The 17,911-nt window shown below is 35.8% G+C and overlaps 1 protein-coding gene across 1 annotated transcript; it reads left to right on the forward strand.

Moving 5' to 3' along the window:
• Positions 1-2,736: 2,736 nt before the first annotated feature.
• LOC133564313 (serotransferrin-like) lies at positions 2,737-12,040 on the forward strand. Its single transcript, XM_061918535.1, has 17 exons — positions 2,737-2,893; positions 2,973-3,127; positions 5,689-5,788; positions 5,868-6,059; positions 6,826-6,955; positions 7,024-7,076; positions 7,245-7,408; positions 8,830-8,983; positions 9,042-9,205; positions 9,268-9,364; positions 9,664-9,684; positions 9,851-10,012; positions 10,816-10,966; positions 11,215-11,282; positions 11,351-11,532; positions 11,623-11,812; positions 11,886-12,040. The coding sequence occupies exons 1-17, from the start codon at positions 2,848-2,850 to the stop codon at positions 11,927-11,929; spliced, it is 2,073 nt and encodes a 690-aa protein (XP_061774519.1). The 5' UTR covers positions 2,737-2,847; the 3' UTR covers positions 11,930-12,040.
• Positions 12,041-17,911: the final 5,871 nt, after the last annotated feature.

Raw genomic sequence — 17,911 nt, forward strand, 5'->3', positions numbered from 1 at the left:
ACTCCGGCTTCCTCCCACCGCCAAAAACATGCACCTGGGGATAGGTTGATTGGCAACAGTAAATTGGCCCTAGTGTGTGAATATGTGTGTGAATGTTGTCCGTCTATCTGTGTTGGCGCTGTGATGAGGTGGAAACTTGTCCAGGGTGTACACCGCCTTCCACCTGAATGCAGCTGTGATAGGCTCCAGCACCCCCGGTGACTTCAAAAAGGGACAAAGGGTAGAAAATGGATGGATGGATGGATGGATATACGATTCATTCATCCATCCATTTCCAACCGCTTATTCCCTTTTGGGGTCGTGGGTGGCGCTGGCGCCTATCTCTGCTACAATCAGGAGGAAGGCGGTGTACACCATGGACAAGTCGCCACCTCACATTCACACACTATGTTCAATTCAGTATACGATTCAATTGAGAAAAAACAAAAAAAACATATATAAATATATATACATATATATTTATATGTTTTGTTGTTGTTTTTGTTTATTCTTAATTTAATCAAAGTATAACTATAAATCGATTTTATATTTAGTATGTATCATTTACATTTAACATTTACATTTAACATTTGTATTAACATTTACTATTTAGATTAAACATTTATATTTAACATGTACATGTATATTTAACATTTTATTTAAAATGAATAATTAATATTTATATGTAGCATTTCAATTTAACATTAAGATTTAATATTTATGTCGAACATTTATTTATTTATTTATTATACTTACCATGTATATTTATAGTGAACATTTACATTTATATTTAATATTTAGATTGAACATTTGTATTGAGCATTTATATTTACATTTAATATTTAGATTTAAGATGTATATTCGACATTTAGATTCAACATTTAGTTTCAGATTTACTATGTAGATTAAACATTTATATTTAACGTGTATATTTAACATGTATAATTACATTTAACATTCTTATTTAACATTTAGATCCAACCATTAAATTTAACATTTAACATTTATATTAAATATTTATATTTAACATTTGGATTTAACCTTTAGAGATAACATTTATACTCAGATTTACTATTTGGATTAAACATTTATATTTAACATTTATATTTCACATATACATTTATATTTAACATTTAGATTTAACTGTTGTACACATATTTACTATTTAGATCAGGGGTGTCAAACTAATTTCAGCTAATGGGCGGCATGGAGGAAAATGTATTGGCATAATAACTTAAAAATACAACTACGACAACTTCAGATTGTTTTCTTTGTTTCACTTCAGCCCAAAATAGAACAAACACATTCTCAAAATGTACCTCCCACAAAAATATCCTCTTGACAAAACACTTTAAATCAGTTGAAAACTTTGAGAAAAATGGTGCCGTTCAAAAATAATAGAATATACAGAAAAAACATGCACTCTTTAAAAAAACGTAATAAAACAAAAATAAAAAGGTGCACGTCAAAAAGTGTACTTAAAAAAACAAAAACAAGGCCAGCAACACTTGTGTCCTTCTAATAATTTTAACATAAACTGCGCAGGTGCTACCAAACACAGACAGGTTTCAACAATGTCTTCAAGGGTGTGCTTCAAAAACACCATGAACAACACAATGAACTGACTTAATGTCAGTGTATCCACAAAGCAATTACACTTTAAGTCACAGCCCAGCTAGCATTGAACAAAAACAAAATAAAGCTTAAATACAAATGCTTCAATACATAAACTACCTCATTTGTCATTTCCACTGTTCACTTTCTTTAAATTTGCACAGAAGACAATTTTCAAAGAACTATATCAATGTTTGTTTTAGCGTTGGATCAAGGGGCAGGAGTCGCAGGCCTGCTTTATCGTGTACCTCTTGCTTGGTATACTTGCTCACCCTGGTACAGTATAAACTATTTGCTTGCCTAACAGAATTGTTATTGACACATTCAGAACTGCAGTTTCTTTCATTTAAAATTCAGCTAAATTTTACACTAAGCAAACTCATCTTGCTGGGCGGATTGAACCTGTTCCCGGGCTTGATCCGGTCAACTGGCCGCATGTTTGACATCCTTGATTTAAAAGAAACATATATTTCTAACATTTAGATTCAACATTTACAATTATGATTAACATTCACATTTTACCATTTTGATTGAACATTTACAGAAGATTTTACATTTGTATGTAAAATTTATATTCAACATTTAAATTCAATATATATTTATATTAAGATTTAACGTTTATATTTATATTCAACGTTTACATTAAGGTTTCATATTTATTTTAATCATGTATACTTAGATATAACATTTACATGTAACATTTGTATTCAACATTTACATCTAACATGTAGATTTAACATTTTTATTCTAAAACACTCTTTAGATTAAACATGTATGTATAAAATTAATGTTTAACATGTGTATTTATATTTGACATTAAAATTCAACATTTATATTTAGATTCAATGATTATATTTGAAATCAAATATTTATATTTAACATTTAGATTTAGATTCAACATTTATATTTGACATTTCCATTTTAGATTTAGATTTAACAATCGGATGCAAAATTAGATTTATCATTTTTATGCAACATTTGTATTCAGCATTTATAGTTAAAATTAATAAATGAGTTAAATTTAAGAAAAGTAATATGAATGTGAGATAAGCAAGATAAATATTCAATATATATCAGCTAGAAATGTTTGATTGCCCCCCATGTGGACATTTTGTGTACTAAGCACACACATGCTCAATTAGGAAATGTGGGCCAGCTGTGTCTTTCACCTTTTTTTTGTGTTTAAGTTCAGAGTTTTGCTATAAAAGGCCACACAGGCTACCTTTCAGTCTGCTGACCTGGAGATCTTTCACCATGAAGCACCTGGTTGTCCTGGTCCATCTTCTTCTTGCCTGCCTGGGTAAAAACTATTTGCTTGCAAACAGACTTTGTTCGTCATTTGTATTGGGTTTTTCTTCTCCATGTGTCTCCACTGGCAGCCGCTGTCTGGTCGGCCCCTGCTGAAACGGAAAAGGTGAGGTGGTGCGTCAAATCGGACAAAGAGTACCAGAAATGTATGGACCTCGCAGCCAAAGCGCCTGTGTTCACCTGTGTGAAGAGGACCAACTCTATGGATTGTATCATAGCCATTCATGTGAGTTGTCTTTGTTTTACCACACAATCTTTTTACCCAGTCTTTTTCATTCAATATACCAATACAACTGCTGCTGAAGTAAACAATATCAACCAGGCCGAAGAATATTTATGTAACATTTTTACAAGAAGGCCCAAAGCATCTGATGCCCTTTTTAATAAAAACAAAAACAACTATACAGCCAACATTAACACATCAACAGCCTCCCATGATGCACCAATTGCTGTCACCGCAAGTTAGATACTTCAAGAACCCCAGAATTGTTTCCATTAGCATAATAACAAAAGCAAGTCCTTTTTGTGTTTATGTACACTGGGATGTTATGCTACTTTTGCTGCAAAATTAGTCGATTTCCCTTTTTGAACATTTTATTTTTCAATAATCGTGAGGCATTAAAATCAGTAGTCTAACATTGAATGTCACAATTTCCTGGAAAAATAAAAAACCCTGAGCAAAGTCAATGAATGCTGCTTTAAACACGCTAGTGTTAATGCTAGTCAATAATGGTCTGAGAGTTTCTTAACCGTTGTTCAGAGCCAACTGTTTCAGAATAGGTCCCCTGTAGTCACGTGAGGGGCTTTTGACCAATCAGATTTTCTGGTCAAAAGCTCATGTGACAACAGGGTGCCAAGTTGGTACCAACTCTATCCAAAAAAAGTTTGCCATACTCTATACCAGGGGTCACCGTGGTGCCCACGGGCACCATGTAGCCTGTAAGGACCAGATGAGTAGCCTGCTGGCCTGTTTTAAAAATAGCTCATATAGCAGCACTAACCAGTGAGCTGCCTCTATTTTTAAAATTGTAATTATATACCAGCAAGCTGGTCTCGCTTTGCTCAACATTTTTAATTCTAAGAGACAAAACTCATAGAATTTGAAAATATTTTAAAGACTTGGTCTTCACTTGTTTAAATTCATTTAATTGTTTAAATTTCATTTATTTCAGAGACTATTTTAGAAAAATACCTTTTTAAAAAAAAAAAAAAATTTTTTAAATGATTTTGGGATTTTTAAACACATACTGGTACCTTTTTTTTTTTTTAAACCTTTTTTAAATTCCTTCCTCTTCTTTCCTGACAGTTTAAATCAATGTTAAGAGTAAATTTTTTTTTTTTGTAAAGGATAATACATCTTAATTTAATTCTTCATTTTAGCTTTTTTTTAAGAATATTTGAAATATTTCTTTGAACTTATGATTTTACATTTCAAAAATGACTGGCAAATCTAGAAAATATTTTGAATCAAATTTAAATCTTATTTCAAAGTCTTTTGAATTTAAAATTTTTTGTTCTGGAAAATCGAGAACAAATGATTTGTCTTAGAGATAGTTTGGTCCAATTTGTTATATTCTAACAAAGTGCAGATTGGATTATAGCCTATTTAAAACATGTCGTCAAAATTCTAAAATTAATATTAATCAGGAAAAATTACTGTTCTATAAATTCTTTTTTTCAAAAAGATTCGAATTAGCTAGTCTTTATATTTTTTGGTTGACTTTTAAAGTCGAAATTGAAGAAACTGTTTCAAAATTTAATTTAAATTTTTTTTCCTGTTTTCTCCTAAACAGTTTAATTTTTTTTTTTTCATCATTTATATAAAAAAACAACCCTTCTGTAACAGGAAAGAAATGTACGACAGAATAACAGACAGAAATACCCGCATTTATTTATAATATATATGTATATATTCATTAAAGGTCAATTGAACAAGTTGGCTATTTCTGGCAATTTAAGGTTATCAAATTAGTTGCCCTTCGCATTGATCAATACCCAAGAAGTAGCTCTTGGTTTCAAAAAGGTTGGTGACCCCTGCTCTATGCACTGCTCAGCCATTGTCAGGTCGCCGAAATGTTTCTCAGGTGTGGTCTGACTGTGCAGTGGTACTCTGTAATAAACTTTGCCAACACTTGTGGCAGTAATGACTATCAAAACAAGTCTAAGACAGGCATGGAAGTAAAAGTGGTGATTAATTTGCACTTAAATTTTATTGACAGTTTGTTAATTTTCATTATCAATTAGCACAACATAAGTGAGTAAAGTCTCTTTGCAGTTTGGTACTCTTCTAATTAGCTTGCTCTAAGGGTTGATAAACAGTTTCATTATTTGGCAAGGTTGTAAACCAAATTAGATATATATTGATACAATTTTAAAATCAAGAGAAGCATTACTAATGAAGTGTTAAGATTTGAATTGCCCCTGGACCCCTGTGTGGTGAAAAGGTTGGGGCTGTAAGTGGTAAGAAACCCTAGTCTATGATATAAGTACTCTGCTGCTTTTTTAAAAATCTGATGCAGAAACCGTCTCACAAGTTTAGCTAAATAGTAGTCTGACTGGGTGGTTTGGCAAACGCTATTGCTTTGGATGGCTGTGTTATCAGTTTGGCAATGTGTATCTGAAAACTGATGCTGTCTCCTCCAGTATGTAAAAAAAAAAAAAAATGACACACAATTGGGCCTTGGAACCCTACCTTATTTCTCATCTAATGCATTTTATAATTCAGTTTAGAAATCTCATGCAGAAACAGTCCCTGAAAAGTTGAAGTAAATATCAGTTGTCTGACAGGGTGGCTTGGCAGATGCAATCACTTTGGATGGAGGAGATATTTACACTGCTGGACTGAACTACGAACTGCATCCCATTATTGCTGAGAACTATGGCTCCTGTAAGATTATTTATTTTAAGTCCATTTGACTATCATACTGTTTCAAATGGAACTCTTTAACTTTTTTTTTTCACCTTAGCTTCTGAGAGCTGTTACTATGCTGTGGCCGTGGCTAAAAAGGGCACCGGATTTGGCATTCAAGAGCTGAAGGGGAAGAAATCCTGCCACACCGGTTTGGGGAAATCTGCTGGCTGGAACATTCCAATTGGAACTCTGGTGTCTATGGATATACTGAAGTGGAAAAGCACTGACGACAAACCAATTGAGGAGGGTGAGTGATGGCTGTCAAGCCATCTCGCATGTTAAAGACCAGAGATGTCCAACATTATTGGCTTGGGGGGGCCACATTGGGCCAAAAAGCAGACTGCATGTAAAGTAACTAATCAGACAACCTTTAACACCCTACATCAGACCCTGACTGTTTGACTTCTACCCTATTCTGTGACTACCTCCCTTTTTTAAAGTTTTGTGGATCAATTAAATGTCAAGCAGCTAAATTGCACCAAACAGAATAAGTGTGGAGTGTTTTGCATTGTAGTGGATTTACCTGGGTTTAATTTAAAATATGTATTGTGGTTGTATCTAAGGTTCAGCGAGCAGGTTATGTAACATGTGTTAATGTTCTGAGTAGTAAGGCGGTTATAAATCAATGCTGTGCTCAAACACTTGGTGAATTTCATGATCATAGATTTTAATCTTAAAAATAAACAGTTGGTGGCTGTTTTGCAGCAAGGAGACTTGACAGATATCAAGGTTCTGCTGGAAACGCCCTATGGGCCAGGCTTCATATTAAACTTATAACTTCTAGCAGGCCTGTGGGCCCTTGTTGGACCAGCCCATGTGACTACTAAAACATGTTTCTTTTTCGGTTAATTTTTAAGCAAGTATGGGGTGCACCTACTGGCAGATTGCTCAAGAGTGTCAGTCCACTTAAATTATACAGAAATGTCTGAAAATGCGTAACCACTTAAATAATATACAAGTTTGACATCTAAGCATGTCTCATGACGGACTATTTTTCTTTTTTTCCTCCCTAGCGGTGGCGAGCTTCTTCTCTAAAAGCTGTGCCCCCGGAGCGGCCAATGAGACCAAACTGTGTGATGGCTGCAAGGGAGACTGCTCACGGTCCCACAATGAGCCCTACTACGACTACAGCGGCGCTTTCCAGTCAGTTTGCATCCATCTTTTCCAAGCATAATGTCTGGATACATGGTATTTGATAACTGTTCCTGTAGGTGCCTGGTGGAAAATGGGGATGTGGCTTTTGTGAATCATCTGACTGTGCCTGGTAAGTTCCAAAAAGTGTTACTGAGCCGTATCTTTTCACAGTTTTCTTCTTTAAACTGTAGGTTGAATTATGTAGACCTGGAAAGTTTGTGCTGTCTGCAAATATTGTCAAACCTGAGCATTGCAGGGAAATGCTGCATTTTGTAAACATGCTGTTTCCCACATGCAGATGGTGACAAGGCGAACTACGAACTGCTGTGCCCAGACAACACCAGGGCGCCCATAGACTATTACAAACAATGCCACCTGGCCAGAGTACCAGCTCATGCTGTAGTTGCCTGCAAGGACCCACAACTGGCAGAATTGATCTGGAAAAGCCTCACCACAGTGCAGGTAAGATGCAGTATGAGAATGTCAGTCTATTGGTAACAGGACCTGTTTTCTTTTTGTTTAGGAATTTTCGTAATGTATTTACAATCTTATGACTTAATGTTGAACAGGTATATCAAACGTAGTGACCAACAGATGAGTTTGGCAGGTTTAAAAATGAAACTGCTGCTCTAAATGTATCCACTGGATGTCGCAATAGCAATTCTGCAAGTAAATGGTTCATACTGGGCTGAGCAGAAAGTACTAGCCGGACAGGGTTATGACTCCTCCCTCCACTTATATGAAACAAAGTAATTCGCTTTGAACAAATCATATTTTGGCACCCTCATTTTCAAAAGTGGATGCAGAGTGTTCTGAGACTCTTATTCACAGAAGTGAATGGGGAAACTACATCTTTGCAAGTTGGCATCAATGAAATAACATTGCACACAAGAACTCTAACATAGAAATGTGATACCTGATATGGATTGCACTTGTGAAAGCTCAAAAATGTGTATATAAAATGCAGTGTTCATGTAGCCTTTTAATAGTGCTGTGAAAATTTAAACAAAGTGAACAGTGATTTTACTAAAATATTGTCAGTCTTGTTCATATGGTTGGTTCTTTTGAAATTGTTCGTTCAACAGTTATTTTTCCATCAGTACAGTGATGCCTGCAAGGCAGGGAGTAACTTGGCCCACTTTAATGGTTTGTACCTCAGTATGTGTGAGTTGGCGCCAGATTAATGTAAGGGAACAGCATTTGATACAAGGGATCAAATGGTTTTTTTTTTTTTTTTTTTTTTTTTTTTTTTTTTTCTATCCCAATGGCTGAGACTTGCAGTTTAACGGCTTTGTAGATTGAGAGGTTTTCAACCAACTTGGTATTGTCAAAAGGGATACTTGAAATGGGCTTTTTCTATTTTGGCCCAAAGAACCATCTGTTGTGCCAAGATTGTTCCCTCCATTCGCCCTCTGATTAAAAGTTTTAGACCCGAGTTACTTTTTAAAAAGCAGGTTTTTAGGTGAAACAATGATTATGGGTACAGGGAGGGTGTGGCTGTGCCAGCTACCTGAGGGTTCCTCATTTAATCCCCACCTTCTAGAAAACCTCATGTGTGTTTGAGCAGGACGCATCACCCTTGCTCCTGATGGGGGGTGGTTCACGCCTTTTACATGGCAGCTCCCGCCATCAGTGTGAATGTGGAAATGGTGTCAAAGAGCTATAAAATTATAACCCAATTATCCATCCATTTTCTACTGCTTATTACCTTTTTTTTTAATTCTAAGGGTAATTCAGATCAGTGAACTTATTTTAAGACTTGCTAATGAAGAAACCTCTAAATGTTGCCTGATTACTGACATGCATGCTCCTGCTGTTTGAAAATGTACACTTCAGTAATATTTGGTATTGTAGTTGTGATTTAACTTTCCCCCTTAAACCAGGACTTCAACCTGTTCTGCTCAAAGTCGTACGCTCCTGCCAAGAACCTGATGTTTAAAGATTCTACCGTGTCACTTGTCAAGCTGCCTGACAACACAAACTCCTTCATGTATTTGGGTGCCACATACACGGGCATTGTGCGCACCCTGACAAAAGGTATTGACATACAAACCTGTAAGGCAAGCACTGTCTTAATTAAATTTTTCTCTTAAAGAGGTTACTACAGCTAACAAAAGCGGTGCCATCACATGGTGTGCAGTGGGTGCTGCTGAGACTAGCAAGTGTGACAAATGGAGCTCTAACTCTATGGTGGCTGGAGACTGCAAAATTATTTGCCAGGAAGGCCCCACAGTTGAAGCCTGCTTGAAAATGATCCTGGTAAAATCTTGCTTTTTAAATTTTTTTTTAAAGTAGATTAAATTTTGGATTCTCTCCTCTAGCGCAAAAAAGCAGATGCAATGGCAGTTGATGGAGGAGAGGTGTTCTCAGCTGGGAAGTGTGGTCTGGTTCCAGCCATGGTGGAGCAGTACAACGAAGGTGTGTGTATAAAAGGAAATGCCATTTGTAGCACCCCCAATAGGTTCTCTTAGAAATGCTTTGTAAGATATGCTAGCCATGTGTTTGCCCACAGGGCTACAATGAATTTGAGTCTAAATACTATTTGGCTTAGTTACATTTGGTGTCTTGTGGAGCAGCATAACATAGTCTGTCTTACATGTGTGACACAGTAGGGGGTGCATGCAGTATATTGACAAATATGTAGGAGTTGTCTTAAACAAATACATGACATTGTAATGAAAGCAACTGAATTCTATGACTTTGTTTTCCCTCCACAGTAATGTGCAGCATACCTGAAGGTAAGCAACTGTCCAAGCTTGAGCACAGGCAGCTAGGCCAGAAGGGTGAAAAACATTGACAGCTGGACTAGATGGCACCCAATTGAACCATCTCCTGCATATGCATGAATTTAATATTTCACTTTCTGAGTATCTGGTAAGCACTGTTCTTGATATTTTCATGTAGCATCGGCCTCCTACTTTGCCGTGGCTGTGGTCAAGAGGGGATCAGGGGTGACCTGGGACAACCTGAGGGGGATGAGGTCCTGCCACACAGGCTTTGGCAGAACGGCTGGTTGGACCATTCCCATGGGGGAAATCTATAAGCAAACTAATGACTGTGACTTCAGTAAGTACTTTGTTGTGGGGGAAATCAACTTATTTCTAGTCTGCTCAAATTGCTTGCTCGGCAGGTTTTCCAGACTGTTCTATTTCAGAGCTCATGCTACAAAGCACTGTAGAACACGTAGAAATGGTGTCAATTAGATACACAAATGCTAATTAAATTTAAAAATCCTATATGCTAGTGATATCAGCCTTTCACTGATTATTTCACATAACTATACTAAAGTTGATTAAAATAAAACTACTTTCTAGGGTCAAATGGTGCATAATCCTAATGGCAGAGTGAAACAATGTAGTTTTATTTGATGCCTGCTGTCAGACATAGTGTTGTCACCACCTTAAAGAGTATCAACAAAAACCCTGCTGCGTACAGTCAAATCCCCTTCACAAGTGCAAGATTATAACTTCTATTACCAGTGGTAGTTCAGACTTATTCTGGTGGTACTTAAGAACGTTATTTTGCACTTTAATTACTCTTGTCAAACGAAATACTGACATTTGAAAAGACTCACTTAATACGCCGCAAGGACACTGAGTTCCAGCCACATCCTAAAAAAAAAAAAAAAAGAAATTAACCCAACATAAAATGAGTTTAGATTGGTTCTCAAGATTTTCATTCATTGATAACAAATTGTCACATTGCTCACTAAGAGTCCAGTGTTTTCTCTGGACACAAATTGCTTGGACTATAAAACAGAGGGGTACTGGCCCATTAAATTACTATTCCCCAGTGCATAACCTGATCTGTTTTTTGCTAATAAACTGCAATTTTTGTCCATTGTTGAATATCTGCCCCACCTTCCTCAGCCAAGTTCTTCAGTAGCGGTTGTGCTCCCGGCGCGCGGGCCGACTCTCCATTCTGCTCTCAGTGCGCCGGCAGTGGCAAAACTGTGGCTGACGAGTTCAAGTGCAAGGCCAGTGCTGAAGAAAAATACTACGGCTATGCTGGCGCCTTTAGGTAGGATGGTAGCTGTGATTATGGCAACTTGACCTTTTCTGGTAGTTATTGACCGAATTGAGATGTAATTCAGTATTTGTCACAATGATACAAGGCCAAGATTATGATTAGTTATAATAAACTAGTAGCTTTAAGCATCTTTCATTCACGTTTTATAAATGTGATCCCTTGCCCTAATTTGAATGTGGCTGCCCCTGATTTTAAAGATCTTCACATTTCATGAAATATGTTTTGCTCCTCAACTTTAGATGCCTTGTTGATGGCTTTGGTGACATTGCCTTCATTAAACACACAACTGTACAAGAAAACAGCGACGGTAAAGACTTGATGTGTCTTTTATCCTCTTCAGTCTTTGTAACATTTAAAAAAATGTGCCTCTTGCAGGAAATGGTCCAGCATGGGCTCTCAATCTCTCCAGCAGCGACTATGAGCTAATCTGCCCCAGGAAGCCTTCGGTTCCAGTTACACAGTTTAAAGATTGCTACCTGGCCGCCACCCCAGCACACGCTGTGGTGACACGACCAGAGACCCGCAATGACGTTGTTCGTGTTCTTCAGGATGAGCAGGTCAGACTAAAGCAACATTTTTAGAATTAAATACAATATTGTTGTACTTCACGTTTGATCCATGTGACTTTTTTTTTTTTTCTCCCACAGGCCAAGTTTGGAATGGGCACCACTACCAATTTCAAATTGTTTGAGTCAGAGTCTGGAAAGGATCTGCTCTTTGAGGACTCGACAAAGTGTCTCCAAGAAGTTCCTGCTGGGTCCACTTATGAGAAGTTTTTAGGAATGGGGTACATGAACACCATGAATGTGCTGAGGCAGTGCAGTGACATCTCTTCAGGTTTGTACTTTTCCTCAAAGTGGAATTATGGTAGATAATTGTATTTGACTTATTCCTTTCAACTGTTTTACAGATCTGGAGAAACTGTGCACTTCCCACAGCTGCCAGTCAAACTAGATGTTTGTTCAGGTGTCCCTCACTGGCTCTAACTCTGTACAGCATATTTCCTTGTTCCTGGATTGTTTTCCTAAGACCTACTTTATTGTTCAAATAAAGCCTTTCAATGACTTATGGAGTCCTGGTTTTGAAGTGTTACTAAATAGTCAACAATTAAGCATTTTCCATTATCATTCATTCTGACTTTTTAAATCTGTACACAAATCAAGTAGTGCAACATAAACCAACTAAAAACTGTGCCTGCATGACCTAAAACACTATTAGTGAAAATTTTCAAAATGCGGAGATGGAGCAGATCTGACATTTGGCGCAAAACTTACTTCATGGTCTTTCTAAATTTTGGTAAGATTTGTCCACTAAGCACTCTTAAACTGATTAAATGACTAAGTTCTGACTGCAGTGTGCAAAATAAGCAATTTGTTTTTGATAAACAAGAGTCTGCCAACTAAGACACCTCAACCCCCCCCCTCCAAAAAAAACTTAAAGCTAGTGGTGCATGAGTTTTAAAAGGTAGAATTGCACAACTGACATTTTAATTCAATACAGAAATAAGGCAATGCAACAATCTGTTTCTGGATAAACCAACCAATTACTAAGTTTGCTTGACCTAAAGCATTGGTTCGCAACCTTTTTTCAGCAATGTACCCCCTGTGAACATATTTTTAATTCAAGTACCCCCTAATCAGAGCAAAGCATTTTTGGTTGAAAAAATAATACAGCACTGTAATCAGTTTCTGATTAAATTGTGCAAATTATTGCTCATTTGTTGTGGTCTTGAACTATTTGGAAAAAAGAGATGTAAAAATAACTTGTTGAAAAATGATTCAATTATAAAGATTTCTACACAGAAGTAATCAACTTAAAGTGCCTTTGGAGATTGTTATAGAGATCCATCTGGATTCATCAACTTAATTCCAAACAAAAAAATCTAACATGGACCATGTCCACAAAATCTGTCAACACTGAATATTGCATTGGTTTTTTTTCACTGTTTATGAACTTACATTCATATTTGAAGTATTATTCAATAAATATATAAAGGATTTTTTAATTCTTGCTGTTTTTTTTAGAATATTTAAAAAAAAATCTCACGTACCCCTTGGCATACTTTCAAGTACCCCCAGGGGTACGTGTACCCCCATTTGAGAACTGCTGACCTAATGTATTGAAGATTTCAAACTGTGGAGCGATGTATAGCAGCTCTGACATTTCGTGCAAGACCGTCTGACTTTGAGGTCTGTTACTAAACTTCAGTCTTTAATTTGGCCACGAAGCACTCTAAAACCGGTCTCATGCCTAAAATTATGTCTGCAGAATAAACAATTTGGATAAATAAGGGGGAATCTGCCAACTAAGACGATCTAAATTAAAACTTAAAGCTAGTGGTGCAAAATCAGTGCAAGAGTTTATGTTTTACTTATTTCTGCTCCTTTTTGTTCAATATTTGAAATGTTATGTTGATAGGAAGGAAGCAGTGTTGTCAGTGGTCAGCTCACTATGACCCTCAGGATTGATGGCTCCATTCACCATTCCTGCCTCGCTGATGCTACAGGAGCTTTGAGAAAGAAGCTTGTTGTGGGATGAAGTTATTCCTCATTCCCTCTCTAAAAAGTGGTTGGAGGGTTCAACGGAGAACTGTTCGAAACCCAGACATTTTGGAGACCCACACAGCACAACTTCACTTCTTTTCTGACACTAGTCAAGCTGGATATGGAGCAATGGTGTATATGAGGCGCCAAAAGGATGACACAGTTTGTGTTACATTTTTCTTGAGAAAGGTCAGAGTTGCTTCACTCATGCCGACAGCAATTCCTTGAATGGAAATCACAGCAGCAGTTCCTACAGTTCGACTTGATCAAATTTTGCAGAAGGAGCTACAACTTGAGTTGGACAAGCCCATTTTTTAGACTGATAGCACAACTGTTCTGAAATACATTTGTAATCAAACATGTCGATTCCATACCTCTCTGGCAAATACAGCCTCCATCACCAGAGAAGCAACAGATACTCATCAGTGGAGATATGTGGCTCAAAGGAGAACCATGCAGATGATGCATCAAGAGGAACGAATTACAGAAATGATGGATACATGGGCCAATGTTTGTCTGTGGAGCAAAAGTGGGTTGGTCTAAATTAGCTGCTAATCTTGATGACCAAAACACATGTTACATGTTATGCATGTGCATGTTACTACATTACATCATTACAGTGTGCATGTGCATATAATTTGATGATGGAGCCTTTAGAAAGTTTTTTAGAGCTCTTTAGGCTGAATACAGTGAGTCTTAGATGAGTATTTAATGATTTAGAATTCATAAAAAAAGAAAAATGTGTTCTGATCTTTCATAAAGATTGTGAATGGCAAACAAAATTCCAAAAAAGTGCAGTTCGCCTTTAAATTGAGACAATATTCCTCTAATGAGAAATGACCAAAAAATAGACAACCGTTGAGTGGAAATCTGCTTCCCTATAGTGGAAGTACAAATTGAATGTTGCAAATCTTATTAACAAAACCCAAAATCCTTACTTTTTGGCAAAGTAACAGTGAATAGTGATACAAAAAAAGGAACAAAAAAGAAATGACAAATTAAATCAAAAATGCAAATTAACATGTTTTGTTGATTTTTAGTAAACATGGCAAAACAAGCACTTCACTTTATCAAATGAAGTATGAAACTTAAATAGACCAATAAAATAAACGTTGCAAAAATGGGTAGCGCTCTGTAGGGATTGGAAACGTATAGTTAATACAGAGTGATCAACCATGAAACCACAAATTATACTGACTGCAATGTCAAATATATTTGGTGAATGTGTGCGCTGTGATTAACATGGATTACAAGCTCGTCTACTCTAAAAAAATAACAACCAAAACCTGTTCTGGTCTTTCTTAAAGATTTTGAATGACAAACACAATTGTAAAAAAATGCAGTTCCCCTTTAAATTCAGCCAATATTACCGTTTTTAATGAGGAATCACCAAACAATAGACAATAGTTGAGTGGAGATCTGCTTCACCATAGTGAAAGTACAACTTAAATGTTGCAAATCATATGAACAAAAATCTAAATCCTTACTTTTTGTCAAAGTAGCTGTCAATAGTGATACAAAACATGGATCTACACAGAAATTAATACTGCAATAAAAAATGCAAATGTCAAATATATTTAGTGAACATGTGCGCTGTGGGGCATCACGGTGGAACAGGTATTAGTGCATGTGCCTCACAATATAAAGGTTCTGAGTTCAATCCCGGGCTTTGGAACTTTCTGTGTGGAGTTTACATGTTCTCCCCGTGACTGTGTGGGTTCCCTTTGGGTATTCCGGCTTCCTCCCAGCTCCAAAGACATGCACCTGGGGATAGGTTGATTGGCAACACTAAATTGGCCCTAGTGTGTGAATGTGAGTGTGAATGTTGTCTGTCTATCTGTGTTGGCCCTGCAATGAGGTGGCGACTTGTCCAGGGTGTACCCCGCCTTCCGCCCCATTGTAGCTGAGATAGGCTCCAGCGCCCCCCGCCACCTTGAAAGGGACAAGCGGTAGAAAACGAATGGATGGGTGTGCGCTGTGATAAACATGGATTACAAGCTCGTCTCCTCTAAAAAAAAAATTCTCACAAGAGACAATACATTTGGGAATGTTGATAATAATAAAACATAAAGTTAAGAAACATGCGGGAGTAAAAATGTAACATTTGTGTGACACAACTTGATTTTTTGTGAAATGTATCCTGATACAAACATTCATTGAGGGTGTTTTACTCTAACACACAACATGAATGTCTACGCACAGATTCAAACATCCATAACCATAAGTGACAACACAACAACACATGCCAGTACACGATACATCTTTTTTTTCTTCTTTTTAATTTTTGGCAGACTGGAGGCTTCTTAGGCGTATTGCTGCCCTCCACCGGTCCTTATTTGAATTCCTTCATCAGCTCAAATCCTTTTGTGTAGTCCAGTCTTTTGCAGGCACTCCAAAACAGCTTTTGCCACTGCTTGATGTTCCCAGCTTGATATGCTTTTCAGTGAATTGTCCTCGTTTCTAGTTTTTGGCAGTTTTGCGTGCATTATTGCTCTCTCTTCATTGTACTTACTGCAGTCTTTGATGATATGGGTGACGCTTTCTTCCTTTCCACATGTGCATTTTAAACACTGATAGTTTATTTATTTGCCATGCTGTATTTGCAACTGTGGGATGCTCACCCCTATTGCTGCCTTTTAATGAAGTCATATTTTTGGAACAGTATGTGTATGTAATCTGACCATTTGTTCTTTAAACGTTTTGTTGTTACTTCTGCGGGATTACCTGCACTACCTTCACTAACTCTAATATTGAGAGATCCACATCTGGCTCTGACAGGATCCAAGGAGGAACAGGTGACCAACACACCACAGGGCCCAACTGCAAATCAAATAATCATATCTCCAAAGCTCTGTTTCTTACTGAGTGCATGAAATGTTTCCTCCTCCCTCTACCGCTAGTCCCTGGGAGTTGCCAGTGCTCTCCCATCACCCTCTTAGTGCGGATTAAAGACCCCCAGCTCTGCAATTTAGCCCAGTAGTTGAACTTCAGTTTGTACATTTTAGCAAAATGTAGGCACCTCACAATTCTTGGGGTGACGATTCAATTCAGAATCGATTCTGGATTCGACAGGTTTCCAGATTCAAACTGATTTCATTGTAGTATATGGCATATAAATAATAACAAAACCAAAAAAAAAAAGGTTACAGGTTACAAAACCTCCTTTTGGTAGCTGACGTTTGACATATAGGTGCACCAAGTAAGCATAGAGATGGTCTAAAATAGTGTTGTTTTTTTTAATTGTTCTCAAAATAATTGTTTTTATATATATATTTAGTATTTATATTTAATTTTTATATTCAAAATGTATATTTAGATTTACATTGAAATTTACCATTTCGATTAAATATTTTTTAATTTGACATTTACATGTAACATCCGTCCATCCATCCATCAATTTTCTACCGTTTGTCCTATACATTTGGATTTAACATTTATATTCAGATTTATTATTTAGATTAAACATTTAAATTTAAAATTATCGTTTATATTTAGCATTTATATTTACCATAAGGATTTAAGATTTATATGTAACATTTCGATTTAACATTAAAATATAATACTATTTACTATTGATATAAAACATGTGTATTTGACATTTACATTTATCGTTTACATTAACATTTCTATTTAACACTTTGTTTCAAAATTTAAATTCAACATTTATGTTTATAGTATAAATGAAACATTATATCAAACATTTATTTTTAGTTTTAACATTTATTTATAAATGTTATATTTAGATTCAACCTTTAGATTTCACATTTATATTTAATGCTCGCATTCAGATTCAGTATTTAGATTAATCATTCATATTTAACATTTATAGTCACCATCTTTATGTTGTCGAACATTTATATTTAATATTTAAATTGAAGATTTGTATTTCACAATTAATTTTAACATTTAGATTCCACATTTAAATCCAGATTTACTATGTAGATTAAGCATTCATATTTAACGTGTGTATTCAACATATATGCAACATTATGTATGCAACATTTATATTTAACATTCACATTTTACAATTAATAATAACTTTTGCATTTAACATGTATAGTTAATATTTATATTTAACGTTTGAATTTACCATTTAGAGAAAACATTTATATTCAGCTTTACTATTTGGATCAAGCATTTATATTTAACATCCATATTTATATATACATTTAACAATTATATTTAACATGTATATTTAACAGTTGTACTATTTAAATTAAGCATTTATATTCAACATTTATATTTAACATTTGTATTTAATTTTATATTTTACATTCATATTTAACATTTACATATTACCATTTAGATTTAACATTCAGAATTGAAATTTGTATTTAACTTTTGTATTCAACATTTAAATTCAATATTTCGATGTAGATTTAATGTTTATATT

The sequence above is a fragment of the Nerophis ophidion genome, linkage group LG13, assembly GCF_033978795.1.
Source record: "Nerophis ophidion isolate RoL-2023_Sa linkage group LG13, RoL_Noph_v1.0, whole genome shotgun sequence".
In the NCBI taxonomy this organism is placed as follows: domain Eukaryota; kingdom Metazoa; phylum Chordata; class Actinopteri; order Syngnathiformes; family Syngnathidae; genus Nerophis; species Nerophis ophidion.